The 22,871-nt window shown below is 36.5% G+C and overlaps 1 protein-coding gene across 2 annotated transcripts in view; it reads right to left on the bottom strand.

The window, feature by feature from the left end:
* Window positions 1–22,871, bottom strand: part of SKIP (Shal K[+] channel interacting protein) — a 570,918-nt gene that overhangs the window by 496,258 nt on the left and 51,789 nt on the right. For both annotated transcript variants that reach the window (XM_017617810.1, XM_017617820.1), the window contains exon 2: window positions 12,145–14,176. In XM_017617810.1, the coding sequence (XP_017473299.1) occupies window positions 12,145–12,501 (357 nt within the window). In that variant the 5' untranslated portion in view covers window positions 12,502–14,176. The remainder of the gene's footprint in view (window positions 1–12,144; window positions 14,177–22,871) is intronic.

The following is a 22,871-nucleotide window of genomic DNA, read 5'->3' as shown; positions in this document are numbered from 1 at the left end:
AATACACGTTTGAGGAAAGGGTGCGATAGTAGACTCCAGTTATAAGATTATAAATTAAATTTCCAAGAGAAAGTCGGTTCTTTACATATTTTCTAATTACCTTCGAAAATATATTAACTCAAAAAAAAAATAAACAATGCTTCATAGATCGATTTTTTTAAATCTAACTTCATAAAGTTCTTTAAAAATATTTTGTAAATGAGGCCATAAGAGCTTAGGGGGAGAGTTACAACACAAAAATACATTTAAGGCGCAGCGAAGCACGCCGGGTAATTGCTAGTTTATTAATATATGTACAAGAATTGCCAATTTCAAACAACAGGCATTACAAAATTTCAACTTTTTTTGCTCAAAATTTTTTACACAGAACCTTCGTAATCCTAAATCGAATACAGGAATAAAATTTAAGGCTCAATATCTTGCCTCTTAAAATGAGTTCAGACAAGGCCTGGAAGGACAAAAGCAGAAAGGGTGTTATTTATGTTTTGATAAACTTTCCATAAACCGTTGTAATTCGGATTAAATTTTTCAATAACTTCATTTCTGTCTAACATATTAAGCTCAGAGCGCTGTAGAAAATAACAATGGAAATTATATCTTATTACATTACGGCTCTAACGATTTAAATCAAATATTTAATACAGATAATGTTTTGCATAATGAGATTATCTAGGTATTACCTAAGAGATAACTCGCTAAAGGTGGCCACTTATTCGAAGTTAGTTGGAAATTAAATAAAACATCACAATATGGGTATCAAATGAAATCTATTCAAAAATACCCAAACTAAAAATTTTTGTGAATAGGGTTGCCACCTACTTTGAATCCCACATTTTTTAAATTTTTGTTTATAAAATAAATGTACAATATTGCTATTCATGAAAACGAAAAGAAGACTCTTAAGCAATGATTACTTATACACAAATTGTTATCTCTTAGGAAGAGAAAGGTTGCCACTTATTTTCGATTCTACAAAATTTAACTAGAACAATGCAATATGGGTATACAATGAAAGGTATTTTCGAGAACATTACTCCGCAGATATTTGTGACGAGGATTGCATGTATTTTTAATACAAAACTGTATTTTGTTAATATCATGTATGCAGGTATTTTTAATACAAAACTGTATTTTGTTAATATCAATAAGCATTTTTTGGTATACGCTCAATATAAGTACTTTTCATCCCAAATAGAGTTGCCACTTAATTTTTAAAGTAAGAAATTTACTTTTTCGTAAGATATCAAAAGCAAATTTTTTTCCGAAATGTTTTTTTTTAAAGCTATCTAACTAAACCATATTCGATGCTCAAACCTTTTAAACTTTAAAAAATAAATGCACTTCAAAGAAAAGCTCGGTCAACCTGGTGCTTGGTAAAAAAAAAAAGTTTTTTTTTTCGCATAAGTTTGATGATGTTTTTTAAAGTTACTTTATAAAGTTTTATACAGTTGTTGGCATTTATTTTTCACAGCACACAGTGTGGGTGCGTTCAGAAATGCATCAAACCAAAGCATCAGTCTCTTTTACTTCTAAACTATAACTGATGGAAATACCTTATTTACGCAACTAAGTTCCAATTAGGCATTTAACCATGGTTGCGCATATTGGACATTTCCATCAATTATCGTTTAGAAATAAATGCGTCTGGCGCTTTGGCTTGATGCATTTCTGACCCCACCCTGTATTGGTGTTTTTAAACACCATTTGAGAAATAAGTCGTAGGAAATGATGAAACTTGGTTTCAATATTACTACAACACTTAATTTTCTTTCTATTTTGTTGCTGAAAGAAAAGCAATGATTTAAATCAATGCCGGCCAAAACGTGCACATTGCGGTTTTTCGTTCGTGTATTGACACCAAATGCACGCAGTTATGCTTTCGCTTCTCACGCGCTTGGCACACACAGTTATGCAAATATTTTAGTAATTGTGTTTGAATTAAAAAAAAAAATCATTGTTCGAAATATCTTTAAACGACTTTCCCGCTTGTAGACGAACTTTTGTGCTATCTACTGATTATCGCCCACTTTTGTTAATCTGTAAGGTAACATATACATGCAGTATTTTAATCCTTGAAATTTAAACTACTTGACTCTATGTAAAATAATAATATATGAGCTACAGCCCCTATCAATGACACATAACTACATAGTATGTACTTTTCAGAGGCAATGAAAAAAGGCAATCAATACAAACAATTTCTTGTACAAATATTGGCTTGACCTGGTCAAGGTTGCACGTACATAAATGTCGGAAAATAATCCAACAAAAATTGTAACAGAAGCAGGAAATACAACAAGTATGTAAATTAATTTTAAATCTTTTGATCAGAAGGTTGATGATATAAAAATAAATGAACAAAGGGCTTGTAGTAAGTACATACATAAAATGAAAAACGTACAGCAAAGGAAGTAAATGCATACGTACATACAGACATATGTATGTATAATGAATAGCATAGAGCCACTGCAATCGTTGTGGTAAAGAGCTGAAGATGAAAAACTGGAGCAAGACAAAATCGGCTGACAGACAGATAACTGCGACGAACTGACTAAGGCATGTCTGAAGGGAACTTCAGCCAGAGGGTACAACCGGCCAGTAGTTGACCAACTGGCCATTATGAACGCTTACAAAACACAACCAATGCATAAAGAACTTAATGACGATGATAAAGTGAGGGAGAACAGCAGGTAATAAATTTCATTTCGCCTGATATGGGCAATTAAGGAACGATTTTGCAGTTGAATGAATAATAAATAAATTATATCAACGTACTCACAGGTGAACCATGTGTGTGGGACAGAGCCTGAAGCAGATACCATCAAAATGCCCCTATCACAAGTACATACCACAAACTGTCACACACAAACATGGACGTAATAAAATAAGTAAATTTGCAAGCAGTAAGCCAAAGGTACATAGTAAAAATTCATTTGTGTAGGCGGCAGCTAAAATGCGAATTATGTATGTAGAAGAAAAAGAGTAAAGGAAACTTCCAAATATGCATATGCATATGTATGTATGTATGTATGTATATAATACACCGTCTTGAGAAAATACTATACGTATGTATGCCAATTTGAGCGTGAGATATTAATCAGACGTGCATCTGTCTGTCCCCGAGTTTGATAGGCTCTATGTGTGTAGGTATGCTGGTCATTGTCGTCACAGTCTGACGGCGACGTCTCTACATACCACGTATTTACTGTAGCCCCAATGCGCACTCGCTTTACTCTTCTTCTTTCCCTACCTACCTGTTTCACAGTAAAGCCATGTGGTATAGATATAAATCACAAAATTTTGAAGACGGACATTCATTTGCCTTGAAGTTGAAGTTATTGCTGTTATGTTTATGTTGTTATTTTGGATTGGTAAGTTGATGGTATTCTGCAGATTTTACATAATAAATCAAGCTTAAAACTCAACAGCAGCAACAGCAATAGGTAGTTCGCCCACATGTCGCCTGTCGGATTTTGCCATGCCGTATTGTTGTTGCTTTAGGGTTAGCTGTTGTAGTTCGATTGAACGATCCCCTGACGAGGTTTATTGCGTGCCTAACTGGAAAGTTTGTATATGTGGGTAAGTATGTATGTAAATTAAGGTGGACCTAATTTGTATGAAGGCAAAATAAAAATCTACTTTTTAATTGGGATACCATCTTAAAACCTGATGTTGGTTGAGAAAATATGAAGTATTTATTTTGAACATCCGCATTGAGCCCAAATTTCTTAGCCGAGCAGAAAATCGCCTCTCACAAATTTAAATATGTAGTATTGCACAAGGCAACAAAAATAAAAGAAAAAACAATTTATTGAGCGGAAAATGTTAAAGCTGCTTTCGATTTGTTTGAGCTGATTACGAACTCATAGATAGAATGGTTCCATCAGCTCCAGGTTCGAAGAAGATGGTGGCCAAAGTGCCTAAAAATGGCATTTTTGGCAATGTTTGAGAAGCTGTAGCTAAGAAAGAAAAGGTGATAGAACTGTAGCATTTTACCAGATTTTTCTCAAAATCCGGAGCGGTTGGAAACTTGTGACTAACGAATTCGTAATCAGCACAAAAATCGGCAATGTAATGTTTTCCACACCAAAATTAGTGTAGTTCTGTGCTATGAATACTTCCAAACGCTTTAAATTTTCCAATCTAAACTTTGAGCTTTGCCTACGTGAGACATCTAACCATTTTGCTAAAACCGGCTTGGACTAGGTATTCCTCGGTCCACACTCCCTCCGTCGTATATCGAAGCCACCATCAGAAACTGGGTGAATACTTCGCTCAGTAATGACTAGGAGGCATCGAGCGGTTGCAGGTGGGCAAAACTCATCTTGTCTTCAATCTCAGAAAGTCTCTCTAGTTGTTTGCTCTCACTGAACAGACGGGACTGCAGTCAACTTGTTGGACTGCTGACTGGTCAGTTCACATGGCACAAACAACTGGCTGTGATAGGCGTTTATGACAGCTCCATTTACCCATCCTGCTTTGAAGAGGATGAGACGGTGGAACACATGTTGTGCTTCTTCCCCGCGTTTGCAAGAATGAGGTATGAGACATTTGGCCGCAATGTGTTCAGAGACGAACCCCTGAGATCGAAGACAACCAACAATCTGCTTAGGTTTATTCGTAAATAGCGCAGATTTAAAACACATCAAAAGGTACATGAAAACAGTACAATGGACGGCATGTAGTCTGAGTGTTATTTTCTGCACGCGTTGTTTTGGCCTGGTTCCGACAAGAAAAAATGCCTACTTAGCAACGAATGGCGTTATATTTAGCAAGAAATCTACTAGTTATTATATTACTACTTACTTTAAAAAGGATTAGACGAGGATTGGAAACAAGAGCCACTTAAGAGAGGTAAGGGATTTTATTTTTTTAAATTGTGTTCTATTTCAGGGGACACCATCGATAAAACAGAAACTGTTTAAGAGGAAATGGTCGATTGGAATTCAGGTAGATTAAATAGCGCAATTCTGATATTGGAAGAAAAAATCGACCACAGTTTGTTATATCTTCCTTGTCTATATCATATCATGCAACTGACGTTACGAGCTGCACTTGACTCGAAAATGGGTGACACATCCGGAGAAAATGAGCCCCAAATTTCCATCATATTTAAAAAGGTAACTCATGAATACAGAATAATAGTACTATCGATAATATAGCACACTTAGTGGAAAACTAAAATAGAAACAATTAAGGGATTGACAACGGTGTCGTAAATGCCGTATTGTTGTATGTCGTAAACTTTAAAAGCTTAAGTAAATATTTAGAGAACTTGAAACCACAACCAAATATTTTTTAACACTGCTAAAATGCATTATATGACTTTGATGGTACTTTGCAAACTCTCTAAATATATTTTTTAAGGCTTTTACGACATAGTTTACGACATACAACAAAACGACACTTACGACATTTACTTAAATACAAATTTTATATTCTGTGGAAAGATGTATGTATATTTTACAAATGGCTTAAACAAATTATTTGAGAACCATTTGGTTTATTATCGGTGAGTTTAAAAGGTTGACAAGAGATTGTTCAGCTAATCCAATAATCCAAATCATTAGTTAGGGAAAAAATATAAATGTATGTTTGTACTTATAAATTCTAAAAAAATTTAAAATAAAACAAGTAAGAAAGTCTAAGTTCGGGCGGAGCCGAACATTAAATACCCGGCGCAAGTATTAAATATATGTTTTTTCACCTTTCCGAAAGCTACCGCTAGATGGTAAGCCGGGGTGTATCAATTTTGAGTAAATTAGCGTCCTTAAATTTCGAAATATTGCTGTTTCAAGCATTTCTGAAATTTACCGTTATATGAAAAGCGGCCGTAATTTTAGTACGATTTCAATCATTTTCAATGTTTTGCTTTTATGTGGCAAGCACAATTACCATACCGAGTTTGGTACAAATTGGTAGAACGGTTACCGGGATACATATATGTGATCATAAGTGGGCGGTGCCACGCCCATTTTCCAAAATTTTATCATAAACGTATTTCCTGGTAAAGAATTGTTGCAAGCATCAATTGTGAATAAATTAGCTTTAATATTTACTGATTTATCGAAGATTTTGTATTTCTTTAAATTACCGTTATATGAGATGTGGGCGTGGTTCTTGTCCGATTTAAAAAATTTTCGGCCATTTGGTATGCTGTGCCAGGGCCAACAACTGTGTCAAGTTTGGAAGAAATTGGTGCAGCGGTTACCAAGATATACACATGTAACCATAAGTGGGCGTGGCTACGCCCATTTTCCAAAAATTTTTAATATTCTGATTTTTCGTCTAAAAGTCATTGTAAATATCAATTTTGAGTGAATTATCTTCAGTAGTTACTAAAATATCTCAGTTTTCGTATATCTGAAAATTACCGTTATGTGGGAGGTAGGCGTGGTTGCAGTCCGATTTCGCCCATTTTCAATACCATCCGTGCTATGCCCAAAAGAAGTTCACGTACCCAGTTTCGTTAAGATATCTCAATTTTTACTCGAGTTATCGTGTGCACAGTCGGACGGACGGACAGACAGTCACCGCTTAATCGATTTCTCTTTTCATTCTGATCATTTATGTATACATTTGTCTATATCTATCTCGATTCATTGTGCCTGTTACAAACAACCGTTATGTGAACAAAATTAATATACCCTTGTGCACAAGTGCGCTCGGGTATAAAAATTATATTTGGGTAATTTCAAACTACTGACTCAGTGCGCAAGCTATAAACCACCCCAAATCGGGCTTAAATTTAGTATATCGTAGATTTTCCATTCACCTCACGCTTTATCCCGTCTAAATTTACAACTTTTGTAAAATGGGTCCACCATAATGTACATACACATTCTGTATGTATTTTCTGGTTTGGTTATGGTGCTGGCGATGTCGATTTCAGTGATGGAATCGTGTGTGATGGAGCGTGATTCCTGCGTCAATGATGCAGTGATTCATAGTCAAGTATTCTCACCTAACCGACGGATGCGAAGTGAAGGTAGTAAGAGGGGCATGAATAGATTATGGAGGGTATCCATAAATAAATCAATAGCAATTTAATTGCCTGATTAATGCATAATGCCAGATATTTGCAGACAAAGTAAAACACAGGAATTCAGACAACACCACAAGGTAATCAATATCAAAATGAATTTAGATAAGTATGTAATTATATATAGTTACATAGATACAATTTAAGCAAAGTCATGCTATTCGGATAACGTCTCTTTGTGGTGTCCCCGCTAACCTTACACACTTCCAGTAAGGATAGCGAAGAATCTCTCCTCGTTAGTTCTGGCCTTCTCGAAAGGATCTGACGTTGCCTTAAGTTTGTATTTTTTGGTTTGTGGCCCGGTATCCTGAGAAAATGCTGTTAACGGTAATTTAATTTGAGGTTGGCTGGGATCCGCTACTCACTTGGCTTTCCAAGGGAAATCTTCTATCGTAAAAGTCGCGATCCGTGTGGTACTATCGTCAGATACTTGTTTTGTTGGTGGGTGGTTTTAAATACTAGGCGCTATCGTATTGCTGTAGTGAGATCCATAATAATTTTTACATCTTGGCACCAGCAGCATCAGGTAAATTCAATCATCCGTCTAGTACATAATAATCATTGACGTAGTCGGCCTTAGAACTAAGGCACTATTGCAGCATCAGTGACGAAATTCGAGGTACCTCCAGGCAAGAAATAAAGAGTGAGGGTCTTTTACAAAAACTGCCTGAAACTATGCAATTACTCTGTCCGACTTTCGAATTCTTTTAAACTTTGGTGGCATATAAGAATTTTACTTTATGTACATACATATATGCGCTTTTTCAAATGTCTACTCGCTGAAATTATTGAATGAATATGATAGATGCATAACTCCTTATAAACTGCACTCCCCGAGTATTTTTTCGCTTGGTAGTAAGGTACCGCTCGGAATCAAGTAATGGGCTCTTCATGAACTCATGTAGAGGTGGCATCTTTATGGCAGCTATTAGCTTCCACACTCTGAATACATTCTATGTAATACTCGTTGCACAGGTGACCACACCATCTAGAGCATAACCTTAACCTTTCAATGAAGTCACCCAATAAATAAATGCAAACAACAGGTAATCTCAAAATTCCGACTATATTCCTAGTACCCGCGCGCTCACTGATCCTTTAAGGCGGAAGCCGCGGAAGATGGTAAGATGAACTATACTAACTCTCTGAAGACACGTGCCGTTGGCGATTTTTTTTGTTTGGTCTATCACCGATAAACAAACCAAATAATAAGGTAAAGAATAGAAAATATTTCCTTGGATTTATTTAGGATAAGATCTACTTACTACTTTGGGCTCGGTAGGCAGAGCCCTCTCTCTACGAACAAAAATCACGCTCTACAAATCTCTCATTAAGCCTGTATTTTTATATGGCGCAGAAGCGAAGCCGATATCTAACAAAGATATCACGGCTTTGGGGGCTTTCGAGAGAACTATTTCACGCAAGATCTATGGGCCTATTCATGTGGGCGACGATTACCGAAGAAGATGGAATAACGAAATGTGCGAGCTTTTTAACGATATGGACTTATTTAGCCCTCTAACCGGTAAGAGTGCCTCAAGGCAAGGATCACAAAAATCACCTTTTGCATATGAAAATGTAATTTTTCATTACGCAAGTGAGTTCAACGCTCTTGATCATATGTTTGCTGACATTTCTTTCTCAAATTAGAATGTAATCCGACAGGCCGTTAGTCCTCTGTAATCCGTTTTTTGCGAACAGGTGGAGGAGAAGGTCGTGTTTACGTATTAAAAAATTTCTGATTTTCAGCATCGAAAATTTTTATTTTGGAGAAGTTCTTTTAACTCAAGAATTTTATTCCCGTAAAGTTTTAGTCATAAGCTTCACGATTTTATATCTACGGTGTTGAAAATAGTTGGATTTTATGTTCTATAGCAAAAAATCTAAGTGTGCCTCAAGGCACTCTTGTCGTTCGGCGCGATTTTTTTTACGCGTCGCATTTTTCCTTTGCGTTTTAGTTATGGTGATTTTTACCGGTAAGGCAAATACTTTTTATAAATTGTTCACCTGTTTTTCATAAAGTGTCTAAATAACTATATATGCAAATCGTTACATGATGTCGCGTGAGAAATTGTCGAAGTTATCAGCCGAAGAAATTCTTGAATTTATGGATTCTGTGGAGACTAAGTAGTAGTATAGCCGAAGCTACAGATCCAGCAGTTGTACCAACCAATGATGGTTTGATTGGAAGTAAGAGGTTCTCTCACATCTTTGGAAAATTGATTTTACGTACTGATCGTATGGATTTTTTATTGCTGACATTGAATCAATAAACAGAGATTCTGCTGAACTCAGCAAAGTCATCTGGCGCAAAACAAACCTTAAACTTCATATAAATGAGGTGGCATTTCGTGGCTTACCTGAGCACACAAAAATGCTCTCAAGACCGGTGCAATAATATCTATATATTTTTTCCCTAAAGAAATAATTGAAATGATTGTTTAAGAGACGAAGCGGTATGCTCTAACTTAATCAGGATATAAACTTGAGATTCAATGTGAATGTCGATGATATCTGCCAGTACATTGGCATTCATTTATACATGTCGGTTTATCGCTCCCCGAATTTAGAGAGGTAGTTAATGAAGAATGCATTCGAACCCATTCGCAAAACGATGCCATTGAAACGGTTTGAAGTCATAAAAAGATTCCCGTCGTTCCGAGATGGGGATGGACGCAATGACCGCCTTTTTTATCCGTTATGCTGGTCTTGTGAGCTACACTCAAACGCGTTCGGTTGGTGGCCCATCTTCAACAAGTCAACCTTCTACTCCACAAGATGAATCGCAACCTGCTGCTCTGAGTGTTGGCAGAAAATCTGTATATCATGTTGATGACGTTCGTTTCAATGGTAACAATCAACTTCCTAAATGGCTCGAGAAAGTGGAAAGAATGGTGCAAATTTTGTAAAAAGTCGCAAACTCAATGTATTTGCGAAGTATGCAATTTATATTTTTTGATCTGCGACAAAAAATTGCTTTTTGGAATAGCACTCAAAAAAGTAACACATTTTTCTAGATTCCTTTGCACTGCTAAACTTTTTGGAATAAAACCGTTGGTACTTAATAAAATTTCTATCTGTTCATATATTTTGCTTTAACCGATATGAGTGCCTGGAGGCACTGTTTCGTTTATCTCACCTGGAAGTCAAACGAAGCGACAAAATGGTATATAGATGACAACATTGAGTTTATCATGCCCAAGTTATGCCAGAAAAAAATTCCCAACCATTTCTGATCACTATTTCAAAGTTGCCGGTTTGAGGGTTAAACGCATAAAAATACAACTATTGCGCTGGCTTGGACATGCTGTATGCATAGATGATGACGCTCCGATGAAAAGATCCTTCGACTCCGCACCCATGCGTGGAAAACGAAAGCAAGGGCACTCAAGAACAAAATGTAAGGTCCAAGTGCAGAAAGATCTGACGGCACTTTGAATGACGAACTGACGCAAATTCGCAAAAGAGAGAGGCAATTGGCGAAGCTTTTTGGTCTTAGCCAAAATCAACAAACGGCTATAATGGCAAATAACAAGAAGATCTACACATATACGTATATACCTACTTGAGGCTACGGCCTTGAGTAGAAAACTTTTTGACCGTACGTGGTATTTGAATTTTTAAATGATACAGTAGTTTTGTTTTGAATGATCGTTCGTCCAATTGTGGCCTACGCTTACGTAGCTTGGTAGCCAAAACACAACAAAATTACTTCTACATCATGATCTAAACAGCTCCAAAGGTTTGGCTTCCGCAAATGATGTTCGGAAATGGTATATTCTGCATATTTAGAAAAAAAATCTTAGAACGCATTTCCTCATATAAATTAAAAGTGATGGATAGACTGGTCAAATATGGATCGGCGCGACAATAAATTTTCAATTGGAATGAGCGTATGGTTCACAATATTTCCGACCGAGGTTGAAGCAATCTTAACCTAACGCCGAGTAAACCTTGAGAAAGAATGGAAGAGCGCATTTATACACAGAGAAAGAACTACCTAATAAAATAGGAAAAAAAGTATAAATGGCGTAAAACTGCATATGCGACAGAGGCGATTGATGTAGTTTTTTAGTCTTGGTCCAAGCAGGCAAGCGGTTTCAGAACCATACAGGAAAAATAAGAATTAACTGAAAATTAAATAATAGTCTGGCCTCATATCGAGCCCGGGATCTAGTCAATGATAACTAACAGCTTCCCTGTATAGTTATCTTTTCAGACAATAGGCGTAGGGATTTAAAAATGTTTCCACTCTAAAGAAGGGATCACACGTTTTGTACATTAGTACAGATTAGTACAATTTCACAGTTACTGAATGGTGTTGTAATAGAATTAACTTACGGGATGAAGAAAATGATGATGAACGCCTCGCCGGCGTACTTTTTATGTATTTCGCGCTGGTACGTTGGTGTAAAACACCCGGCTGGTGTAACAACCTCTGTTGTACATAAAAGTGCAGCTTACCCCTTTCGTTGAGTGTATAACCAATAAATATACGCAGATGCTTCATTTGAAGCCACTTACGGCTTAGAAACGTTTATTTTATCAAATTAAAAAACTTTAAACTTTTCTGTTAATTTAGCACAAGCGCGAGGGTTGAAAGCACGAATATGAATGTCAAGATGGTTGTTCTGTTCGTTCACAGATCTTGGCTGTGATCGAACAGACCAGCTGTCACTTGTACTGACAATGCAATATCGTATTGCAGTGCTGCTCATCAATGGCATTGCCAGGCATTAGTGGGTAGGTTAATGGGTACTATTCAGTTACCATTACAGTGTTGTTTGGAAAGTTGTTATTGAGCTGAACTCACTATTTCTACACAACACCACTCCGTGACTGCCAAAATGAACAAATCTGTTCAAATGTACAAATTGTGTGATCCGTGCTTAAGACAAATGTATGTAGCTATTTCCTCTTGGTGTTATTAAGGGCCATTCATTGTGATATAACCTACGTATTGTATCATAATGGGCAAGTCTACGACTAGTGTCAAGATAAATGTTAAAGGCCTAACGGAAAACGTAAAAGATCGGAATTTGATATTCTAATCGGCCTAGTTGAAAATGTCTTTTTACTAATTTATTCCATGAGGTACTTACCGGTGTTGAGTATGGATGTGCGGTTAAACGTATGCCATCGGTTTCCAGCTGCTCTCGTAGTACCATATCCAGCTCGGTGGGTGGGGTTTCACACAAAATCTCCATGCTGCCCGATAACGAGCTCGGATCATTCAACATAAAATATACAGAAGCGGCACCTTTCTCACGCAACTGCCGTATGCTCTTCAACAACTTATGCCGATGTACCGGATTTTCAACGCCAATGGCATCCAAATCGGGATCGCCGACCTGTTTGCAAATCTCCAAATCATCATAGCCATTATCCAGAAAACTCTCAGCATACTGAGCCAAGCCAAGGGCGCGAAGCCACTCGCACACGATATTGCTGACGGCCATTGTGAATGGAGTTAGTGTGAAGAGAACGGAAAAATATTACACAGTGCTGCGCCAAACGGGCAGGTGCCTTGGGTGTTCTGACGCCGAGGGCAACGTATCGTTGATGTGCGAATTTGGCGTGTATGCGGCAATTAACGCGCTACAAAATGTCGAAATGGGACTAATTAACGCGCGCGTAATTGTTGTTGAAGGCGGGTTTGGCGGAGCGCGTGTACACACACAAGCGTACAAATCGGTAGATATGCACTTGAATTTTATATTTGGATGCCGCTTGTTGCACTTATACGAAAGTTTTGTTTAATATTATTATTTTTTTATTTCTTACTTTACAATTCTATGCTTGAATTTTTTATGTTTCAATACCTTTTTTTCGTGCGCTTTTCAGCGTGGCTGCACTATCAGCCGCCAATAGGCGTCATTTAGCTGCTAAAATACACAAAACTATACAAACAGGAGCAACTTTTAATGGACGTTGGTGGTCAATGTTGCACGGCATGCAATTTCCGCGAAAATACTTTCATTTACCGTTTGTGTTTGTCGAACACGCGTTAAGGGGCGTTGTTGATTTTTTTTGTTGTTACTGCTTGTAATTTTTATATACATATATATATATTTTTCCACTGTTAAGGGCTAACTGCTTTTCGCGTCAATCCATTAAGGATATCCTTCCTTCTTTTTTCTTTTTCACTTTTTATACATAAGTGGCAGTTTAAATCAATTTGGCAGCTAACACACGAACACACATTTGTACCGTTAAAATTGCTGCAATTTCACTTAGCCTCATACACATTCAGGAAGACGAAATGTTTCCTAGGCGCACTGCGAAAAACCTTTCATTTGGCAATGCTGCTTTGGTATAACACTTTCAGCTGTTTTTATAATTCTGTTCTCACACGATTTAGCGCTTAGCTATTTTTTTTTTACTTCTTAATGGCGGGAGCGCTCGTTGTAGCCGGCATTAATGTGAACGCTCATTAGGTTTTGCAAAAGCGCGTATACACATAAAATTTTACTACATTCTTGTTTTTGGTAGCATGTGGCATGAATGTGTTGCCTGGCCCTAAACGGCATGAAGATGCACTCTCACTTGTCGAGTGACCTGCTCGGCGCTCACATCTCAGACTTTGTTTTCCCAACATTTGCACAAACAGCGGCGACACACGCGCGGCATCATATCATTCAATTTTGCACTTTTCTTAATACTTTCGACGAAGATATTCGCTTACGACAGCTATGTCGCAATAATAATAAAAATAATAATAAAATTATGTATTTACTTAAGTTGTCACTTTTCCGACACGTTCAGCGCGTAAATTTTTGTTTGTATGCGTGTTGATGTTGTTGTTTTTTTAGTATAACGCCTTCGCTTATGCGACAGTCTAAAAGGTCCTTTGGAGCGTCTTAAAACTTAATATCATTTAACGAGTCGCATAGTCGCGCGCTGATCTTATTCTCTTTATTGCACGCCACTATACATTCACTGCAGCTGCTGCTACGGACACCGCCACACGCGTCAACGGCCTTCGACTGACTACTGCTGAAGCCTCGGCGGCGTCATTCACTTGCATCTTGCTCTACCACACGTTCATCAGTGTGTCCTCCATTCTACCGCACCGCATTTGATGCAACTGATAATAGTGACATTTGCTGCCTGCTTGCTCTCCGGATGTGTGCACTGAAAAGAGAGACGAGAAGAAGGGAAGGACGTGAGTAAATTATTCAGGGGTTGACTTTATCTAGCTCTTAAATACTACTCGCATATCTATGTATGCAGTTTTATTTTATAATTGTAAATGAAAAATGTCATTTTAACCTATTTTGACAAGGACACAGACCAAAAACGTAAGTCGACACATCTTAAATGAACGTAAATTAAAATTTATGCGTAATCAATTTTATCACAAAAGATTTGGAAACTATCATCGAGTACTTAGCATGTATGTATGTTTTTAATTCTAACAAATGCTTCAACCGCTCATTTCAATAAATTTAAATAAATATGCTGCGACTCATATTAATAAACACCAGAAGTTTCCCGAACGACTATTAGCAGGGGCTAAGAGGCCACAGTGGAAACTATGAATAGTCCCTTGTGATGTTACAGTGGGCAAAGATTGTATTTTAATTTTCCGAACGACTTTGCCGATATGGGACACATCCTTACTTAGCACATGTATTGTAAAACACAAATTCATAAAGAAGAAGGCTATAACTGCTTTATAAATCGAAAATTTGTATGAAAATTTCACTTTATATAGGGCTTTAAACCTATTTTATTTTATTTATATACATTCTTTTTATATGCATATAACAAAAGGAGTCCACTATATTCCGGGTGGACTCTATACGCGATTGGTATCCGTCGGCTTTCGGGTACTATCCCGAAGAGAGTACTAAAATTGTATACGCCTTTCAGTTAGTAAGGGCTATCCTTCGAGTAAATATAGGTATATATTAAAATGAGGTATCCACCGCGCCCTAAAAATCTATTGTGACTTCTATTATTCACTAAAATTCTGCTAAGCCTAAATCCCAAAAAAAAAAATGAAAAAAAAGCTTTCGGGGATACCTTTCATGTCATCTGCATACGGCGAAGAGCGAAGGTCTTTAACAATTTCTCCAGCTTATGCAGATGTCCTGCGTTCATTCAATGTCTTCCACCCCATCCCGAGCTCTTCGTTAATAATATGCAGACCCAAAGCGAGGCACAGCTCAGGATAGGTTAGAGTGTTAGCTGTTGACTCTCTTGCAAGTCAGTCCCTTGTGGGGTGAGGTTAGCTGGATATGATTCCACGACGTCCGTATAGTAATGCAGGTTTGACGGAGTCTCTCAAAGGAGGACAAGTTCCAGGTTGCTTATTTTGCCGGTTGTCATATTTTAGTACATATTACTTTTTTATGAAATACGTTTATGGGTGCTTTCACTTTACCCCTGTTCCCATATTCTAGAGAATATGAATTCTCCAGAAAAATTTGTAAGAGTTGGTTGGGTGATCTGCTCTATGCTCAACTCCCTGAATTACCTCCAGAGTTATCGCCGGACACGTCCCCATTGCTCAAAACCTTACGGCTGCGGGAAAACTTCAGGGCGTCTTTCAAACTGAACTAAGTAACTTCAATCAAGGATGGTAAAGAAGATCTAGTCGTCTCCCCATATATATTTCTGGTACGAGTAAGACAAAAATGGTTTTTTACAAACACAAATGTAAGCTTCTCGTGTTGGTTGCCACTATCGGAGCATTCTGTGGCGGTGCTATGCTCACTTGGTATAAAATCGGCATCCACATCGTCGGAATATACTTCAGATATACAATCACGAAAAAGTCCTGCACAATCCGAGAGATGGTCTTGTAAATCACTTCGATTTTCATCTTCTTCGAGCCATTTTCTTATTAAATTTTCTGCAAAGCCACTTATGGGGTTAACACGCTAACATCTTTTACATTTGGACGTCAAATTCTAACAATACTGATAGAAAATATAAAATAATAATGAAAGCTTGGATAAAATTTATGGAGCACAAAACACCATCATAAGTCCTCAGGACTCACACTTAACAAAATCTAAGCTTTACATAAGTTGCTCGCTAACGTCCGATATATCCTGAGTTCTTCGCCACACTGTACGAAGGTACACGAACGTTCGGAGCCGAGTGTGAAAAGCTGGGTTTGTTTTAAGGCTTTAAAGTTTGTGTTGAGTCCCATGGATTCAGGGAGTACGATTGAGGGTTAAGGTAGAAAATTCTTCCGAATGAGTAAACAATTCTCCCGAATGCGTAATTTTTCTCTGAAATGTGTAAAAACGTACACGAAAATATGGAACCGTGGATGTAATCTATCATTTTGAAGAAATGTTGGGCATGAAAAGAGTATAAAACTCCTTTAGTGCTGTTTCATTCCCATTTTTCTTCATTTTGATTGCTGTTTTTCTTCAATTAAGAGAAGTTTTTTTTTGGGTGTTTACCTTTGGTACACTTGTTGCTTTGTTATTAACTTTGAAAACCGTAAATAATTTCATGACATTTTCACCAATCACAAGACACTGTGCACCGCCTACAAAATTAACCAGCGAATTCCCAAGAACTGCTGCTAACACTAGAAAATCATATTAATATCAACATAACAATCATCATCTTCATTAAAACGCACAGCCCAGCGCTTGCAGCACCCATATTCACATGCGCACATTCACATGCCCCTAGGTCGAAGCACACTTAAAAATCGAACGAAAAACTCCGAAATTAATTAAGTTCATTCATTTCCAACAATCATTAAGAAAGAAAAATCTTGTAGAGCGAAAATTCATGCGAGTTTTCATTTATGTATGTTTACTGGTAGCTTTCTTTACAGTTATTTCCAATGGCAAATGTACATTCATACAACCATATACGTACGTTTATGTACACTTGAGCATATGTATGAGTATCGCATACATTTATTGATTTGAATCGCATGCCAATAGCTCATTGTGGCCCAGCAGCGCTCATATAGCCAAAGCGTTTATGGAGCCGCAGCAAACGCGCAAAGTTCTTCACCGAATTCACATTCTGAAATTCCAATTTGTTGTCTTGACTTTATACGCGTACGTACTTCTTACCTCGAGTGTTGTGTTAAAATCATACTTGGCTCTACGCACTGGAGGAATTCGACGGTTTTTATGGAAGTGAATGATAGTGTCTGTAATTATGAGGTGTGGGCAGGCGCACGAACGATAACAGCGCCAATCATTATTGTTGGCGCCCAGTTGAGGGCGAGCTCCTACCGCGAACGAAAACATAATAAAAATCAATGAGTTCAATTAATTAATGAAAATTTTGGAATACAAATATATATGTATATAAATATGTATATACATATGTTTTAATGATGGGAAAAATTGTAATAACTAAGTTTTAGATACTAAGTACATAAGCATTTAGGTATTTATGTTATCGTTAATACCAAAGTACTATTTACTTAAGTATTTTGGGTGTTACTAAATACCGAGTATGCTAGTATTTACTTGTTTCCACAGGGCTAAATACTTAATCTGAAAGTATTTAGTTAAATTCACCTGACACAGCAACGCGTACAGAAGTAGATACTTTGAGACTTTAGCAGCATTAGTTACCGCATACCAAAGCTTTTAGTGACTTTGGCTTCACTTAATACCGCGAACAAAAGTATTTATTTTCTTTACTAAAACAAAACAAAAATACAAAATATTTATAGCTGCACTAAATACTGGATAAAAATCTTGCTATTTACTCAGAAAATAGTCTCGAGAATTCCAAGTAGTTCCCAAATTTAGATGTGGTGACTTTAAGTGATGTGTGGTGAGAACGGGCGTGCTGAGTTCGGTCGTGGTGAGTAAAGGTTTGGTTAATTTGGGAATTTGGGTGTGGTCGTATCAGATGTGGTGAGTTTAGCTGAAGTGTGGCGAGTTGATTTGAAGTGGAGTGAGTTGTGGTGAGGTAAGTTGAGGTTAGTGTAAGGTAAGGTGTTAATTCTTTAAACTTTTCTTCAATCATAAAGTATTTAGTTTGTAAGTATGTAGCCATCTATACTAAATACCTTAGTACTTTAGTGAAAGTATTTTGCATCTTCAAAGTTCCTGAGTACTTTGGACCAGAGTATTTAGCGCCTGCGTATTTTTTACTTGGGCATATAGCAAATTCTTAAATACCAAAGTTTTTTTTATTTACTTGACTATTTAGACATCTCCAAATACTAAGTGTTTGAGTATTTAATAACCACACTTGTACTTTAAATACAAAAGTAATTAAGTATGTTCATCCTTGGTATGTTTGTATACATACGTAAACATGTATGTAACGCCAAAAAGTGTTCCGATATCTAATCCATTTGAAGGCCGTAAGGGAATTTGTTTTGTGCCTGGTTTTGACCAAATTGAAAAACAAAAAAAGAAGTGTTCATGTATGCTGATCACTCATAAACTCCTATCGCTCCTACTTTCCACCAAGTAGCCAATGAATTTGAAATTAGTAAATAATTCGGTTTGGGTACCGAGGCATATTCACCTTCGATATAGGTTTCACATCTTGACACGGTATCAGTTTTGGAGCCATCAGTATTGTGTAGACCTGGCTCAGTATTAGGATTATTTAGCCCCAGAAAACTTAACATTTTTAGAGGATCTGCCCGCGGATAAAGACATTAGGTAATGGTAGATTAAGCTGTACAACCAGAGCAGCCCCAGGTGTTGTAGGGAAAACTACAGGGCACAGCGATCGTTATTTGAAGTGAGTTAGGCAGATTTCCCAAGCCATTGGTTTAGATCCAAATTCATAGGATTTCTTTAAGTCACAGGCCACACCTTCTAAATTGATCTGGACGTAAATATTAATAAGCAGATTCATTTGGATACACAGAACTGTCTTGAGACATCCTAGTAACATTATCTCACATCTTCAATGAGTCATATGTCAATATTAACACGCAAATTGGTGTATATTTATTTAAAATCCATTTTCTTCAAGAATTTGCGAGTAAAAGATTGTAAGTATGTGGGCCACACAATTGTTTTGCATTTTTTTCGACAAACTACCTACTAAAAATTTATTCAACTTGCAATCAGTTTTTAACAATCAATTCACCATGACCCCAGAAAATACCAAATTAATTAGGAAATTTAATTAATAGCAAACAGCGGATAATTGTACTTCTTTTTTTACTGCGATTTTGTATAAGTATTGCCACAATTGAGATACCACAACAGCGATAACATTCAACAACAATTGCGCGACAGCAATTATCGACTGCATGTTGTATCCGATATACATATGTATGTATGCGCGTCTACTACATATGTACATAGTGCAGCAAGGAATCAAACTCAAACTTTATAGTTGTTTTGAACTTTTTGGCGATGGAAAATGCTAAAAGTCATTTTGAGAACGTTGCTGATGCCATGCAAACATTCGAAGCCACTTAGTAGACGAGGCAAGCCAACAACCAGACGGACAGACACTCAATCAACTACATTGCCGCTTACAATAATATTGGTAAATTTGTTAGCATATATTTGTAGTAATGTCTGAGTGTGTGTTATAGCCGTTGTTGATTATTTCGAGCGTGATTAATTCCATTGTTTTCATAGCAAACACTGGGCAACAAGCAAACCTAATAATAAACTAGAATAACAACAACAACAACAGTAATTCATAAATATTTTATTGCATCAAATTGTTTACGTACATACATATAGCTATACCTAAGCATTTGTGGCACATACTACTTATTTAGTTGGTGTGCCGTCCTATGGCTTGCTGCTTTAGCGGCTCAATACTGACGCTGGGCATTGCCTTTTCTGGTGGAGCAATAGGGTGGTTAAAAAGATACTGGTAGTTTTCGCTAAAAAAAAATAATTAGAACTGCCTCAAAGCCCATGAAATTTTTGATGTTATTTTATATGGCGAAAAACGCATTTTCGAAGAAAGGGTAGAGAATTCTTTAAAATATTTTTCAATCGGAAAACTCTGATTTTCTTTAGGAGGCTTCCAATAACAATGCACAATTGTTTATTTAACTATGTTTTAATATTAAGAATCATTTATAGGTCCCCCAAAAATGCAGTGGCGACCGATAAAAAATCGTTAGTATTAAGAAATGGTAAAATAAACAATTGGGTATTATTATAATAGTTCCAATAATTATTGGAAGTTTTCTGACCGAAAAATATTGATTTTCAAGAATTCTGTACCATTTATACGAAAAAGGATTTTTTCCCTTATAAAATATCAACATGGAAAATGTCATGGGCTTTGAGACAGTTTTAAACATAATTTTCGGGTATTCTTTTTTTTTCTATTAAGAAAAATTCTAGGAGGAGCAAACTTAACATTTTAAACTTTTTTCTCCGCGCGTATTTTTGGACCACCTTATTGATCAATCTGCTGACAAACAGCAAATTTCAGTGGGAGTTGCATTGCAGCTTTTCTGAGGACAGTTGGGTCTCTTCTGCTGTTTTGCATGACAACCGCACAAACAACTACGGATTATTCACTTTTAGAATGTGTGCCACCAAGGAATGATGCAATCAAAAGAAAATAAATTAAGTAAAATAAGCAAACATAATAATAAACGTTTGGTGCCAGATGAGCAACTTATGCTTTTTTCTTCTTCTGGGTTTATGCGCATTTTGGAGTTATTTATATTGTAAATCAAACAAATTATGGGAAGATTTTGTATTTTGTAGTCTCAGCGTCTTTGGAAGAGGCGAATCAATCAATCAATTTGGGTGCTGTTATAGAAGCATCTTCAAACCTACACAGGGCAACACTGATTTTGGTGCGGCAAATGTTATAGCGGCTTTTGACCTTTTGGTGCTGATTAAGAATCTATAAGTATAAGGAGTCCATCAGCTCTCGATTTTGAGAAAAACGAGGTCAAATTGTCAAAAAATTGCCTTTTTCGCAATATTTGAGGAGCCCTGGCAAATAAACAAAAGGTGACAGAACCCTACAATTAGGGTTAAGTTAAAGCTAGAACTACTAACCCTGAAAATTCCATTCCTGCCGCCGTACCTTGACCTACAGTAACTTATAGTTACCGGTTTCTTCCATATTCTTACATATAGTAAAAAAAAATTGGTATGACAAAATAAAATTCTAAAAAATCAAAGGTAAGTTTTAGCTATTTGAATCTTGCAATTTGTTATACTATGTAGAATTGAATGAGCTACAAAACTGCATACTTAAAATCTTTCTAAGATATTTAATCGAAATTTTGACGAAAATTCGTGTTGAAGAAGGAACTATATTTTGTATAAAAAATAGTTAAAAGCTAAAAAACAAAAAAAAAAGTTAATTTGTCAATATGTGGTGCGACTATAATTTTTTCGACGATGCTATGCACATGCATATATACGTAAATACGTGTATATACATATATGAGGTGTTTATTTTGAAAGTGCATAATCCATTCTATGCCGTTTGACTTCAGTCATCATTTGCCTGTACCAGAACGTGTCTGTTAATCGTTTAACTTCATCAGCCAAAGGAAACAAATTTTGTCATTAGTTTATGACGGTGCACATAAGGACAAAGTGACTAATTACGAGGACAAAAATGGAAAAACAAAATTCTTTAAATCTTATACTATGTCTCCATTGTGAGATTTAATGAAGATTTAGCCCTCTGACGAGATTTGACGTTAAATCTTTTGAGATTTACCATATAAAATTAAATCTCGAAAGGCAATAGATTTAAGTTAAATCTTCGTCAAATCTTCAATAATATTGATCAATAAGTACAATTTGTTGGAGTGGCAACCACAAATTCACATGCCATAAGTCAAATGACATTTGTATTTTCAATATACAGTTGAGGACATTGAAATCTAGCCTATCATAAAAACATGAATTTTCGTATTTTTTGGGATTTTTATATATTTTTATTAGTTTGGGAGGAAAATTAGTAATACTTATTTACATAACTCTGGCTGTAATAAATTAAGAAAATATTATTTTAAAAACTAAAAATTTAGAAGAAATATTTTATAGTAATATCATGCAGAGTCTTCTCCGCTTTCTATAAGTCATTTACGCGCAGCGACAAAAAAATTTATACATTTCGGGAATGGTTATGCTTCGATAACATTGCACCGAACATCCTCTAGAACTCAGTTCGTATTCATGATATGCCAAAGGCCCACGATTGGATTTTCGGTTCCCTCCTATGAATAAGAGAGTTCTACAAAAATTTTTCTTTCCGCAAATGTTTTTTACCGTTTTGATAATTTTTCTTAAATTCGGGAAAATGATTCGGAATATGGTACCATTCTTTACACTTTCCAAACTATATATTATACATACATATTTACCACGAATAAGAAGCCAATAATATTCAGAATTCATATAATGAAATTCCGCTTGGTACCTTCCTTTTATCTGTCTGTATTTCAATGTCCGCAACTGTATTTATAAAATCATACATAAACAAACGTCAAATATTTAAAAATGTGAACGTCAAACATATCTCGTTGTGGTAATGGAGACAGTTGTGATTTAGCAGCTGGATTTATTAAATCTTAATGGATAAATCTCTCAAAGGAGACATAGTATTATCACATATAATTTTATAATACTCTTTATAAACCAGTACACAATGTAGCATACAAATGTTGACTTTTAACGCAACGCAGTAGCTTGCGGATGGTTCCGTGCGCAGAAGTGGAAAACTTTTGACTGCCATTCACCTGGGAGTGGCCAGAAGCGATTCTTGTGCGTACGGTTCAAATCGCAGCTCACAACGTCCGGATATTTATATCCACGTATCCTCTGGGTAGCAACCAAACACCCGTTTGGGAGCGAGCTAAAGTGAGAAGGCGTAAAACTTCGCGTGCGCTGGGTTTGGGTCCCGCCACGTTAAA

The sequence above is a fragment of the Rhagoletis zephyria genome, unplaced genomic scaffold (assembly GCF_001687245.7).
Source record: "Rhagoletis zephyria isolate East Lansing unplaced genomic scaffold, Rhagoletis_zephyria_1.1 Rzeph_scaffold_00031, whole genome shotgun sequence".
NCBI lineage: Eukaryota > Metazoa > Arthropoda > Insecta > Diptera > Tephritidae > Rhagoletis > Rhagoletis zephyria.
Note: the sequence above shows the minus strand (reverse complement) of the source record. Positions and strands in the feature narration are given on the sequence as shown.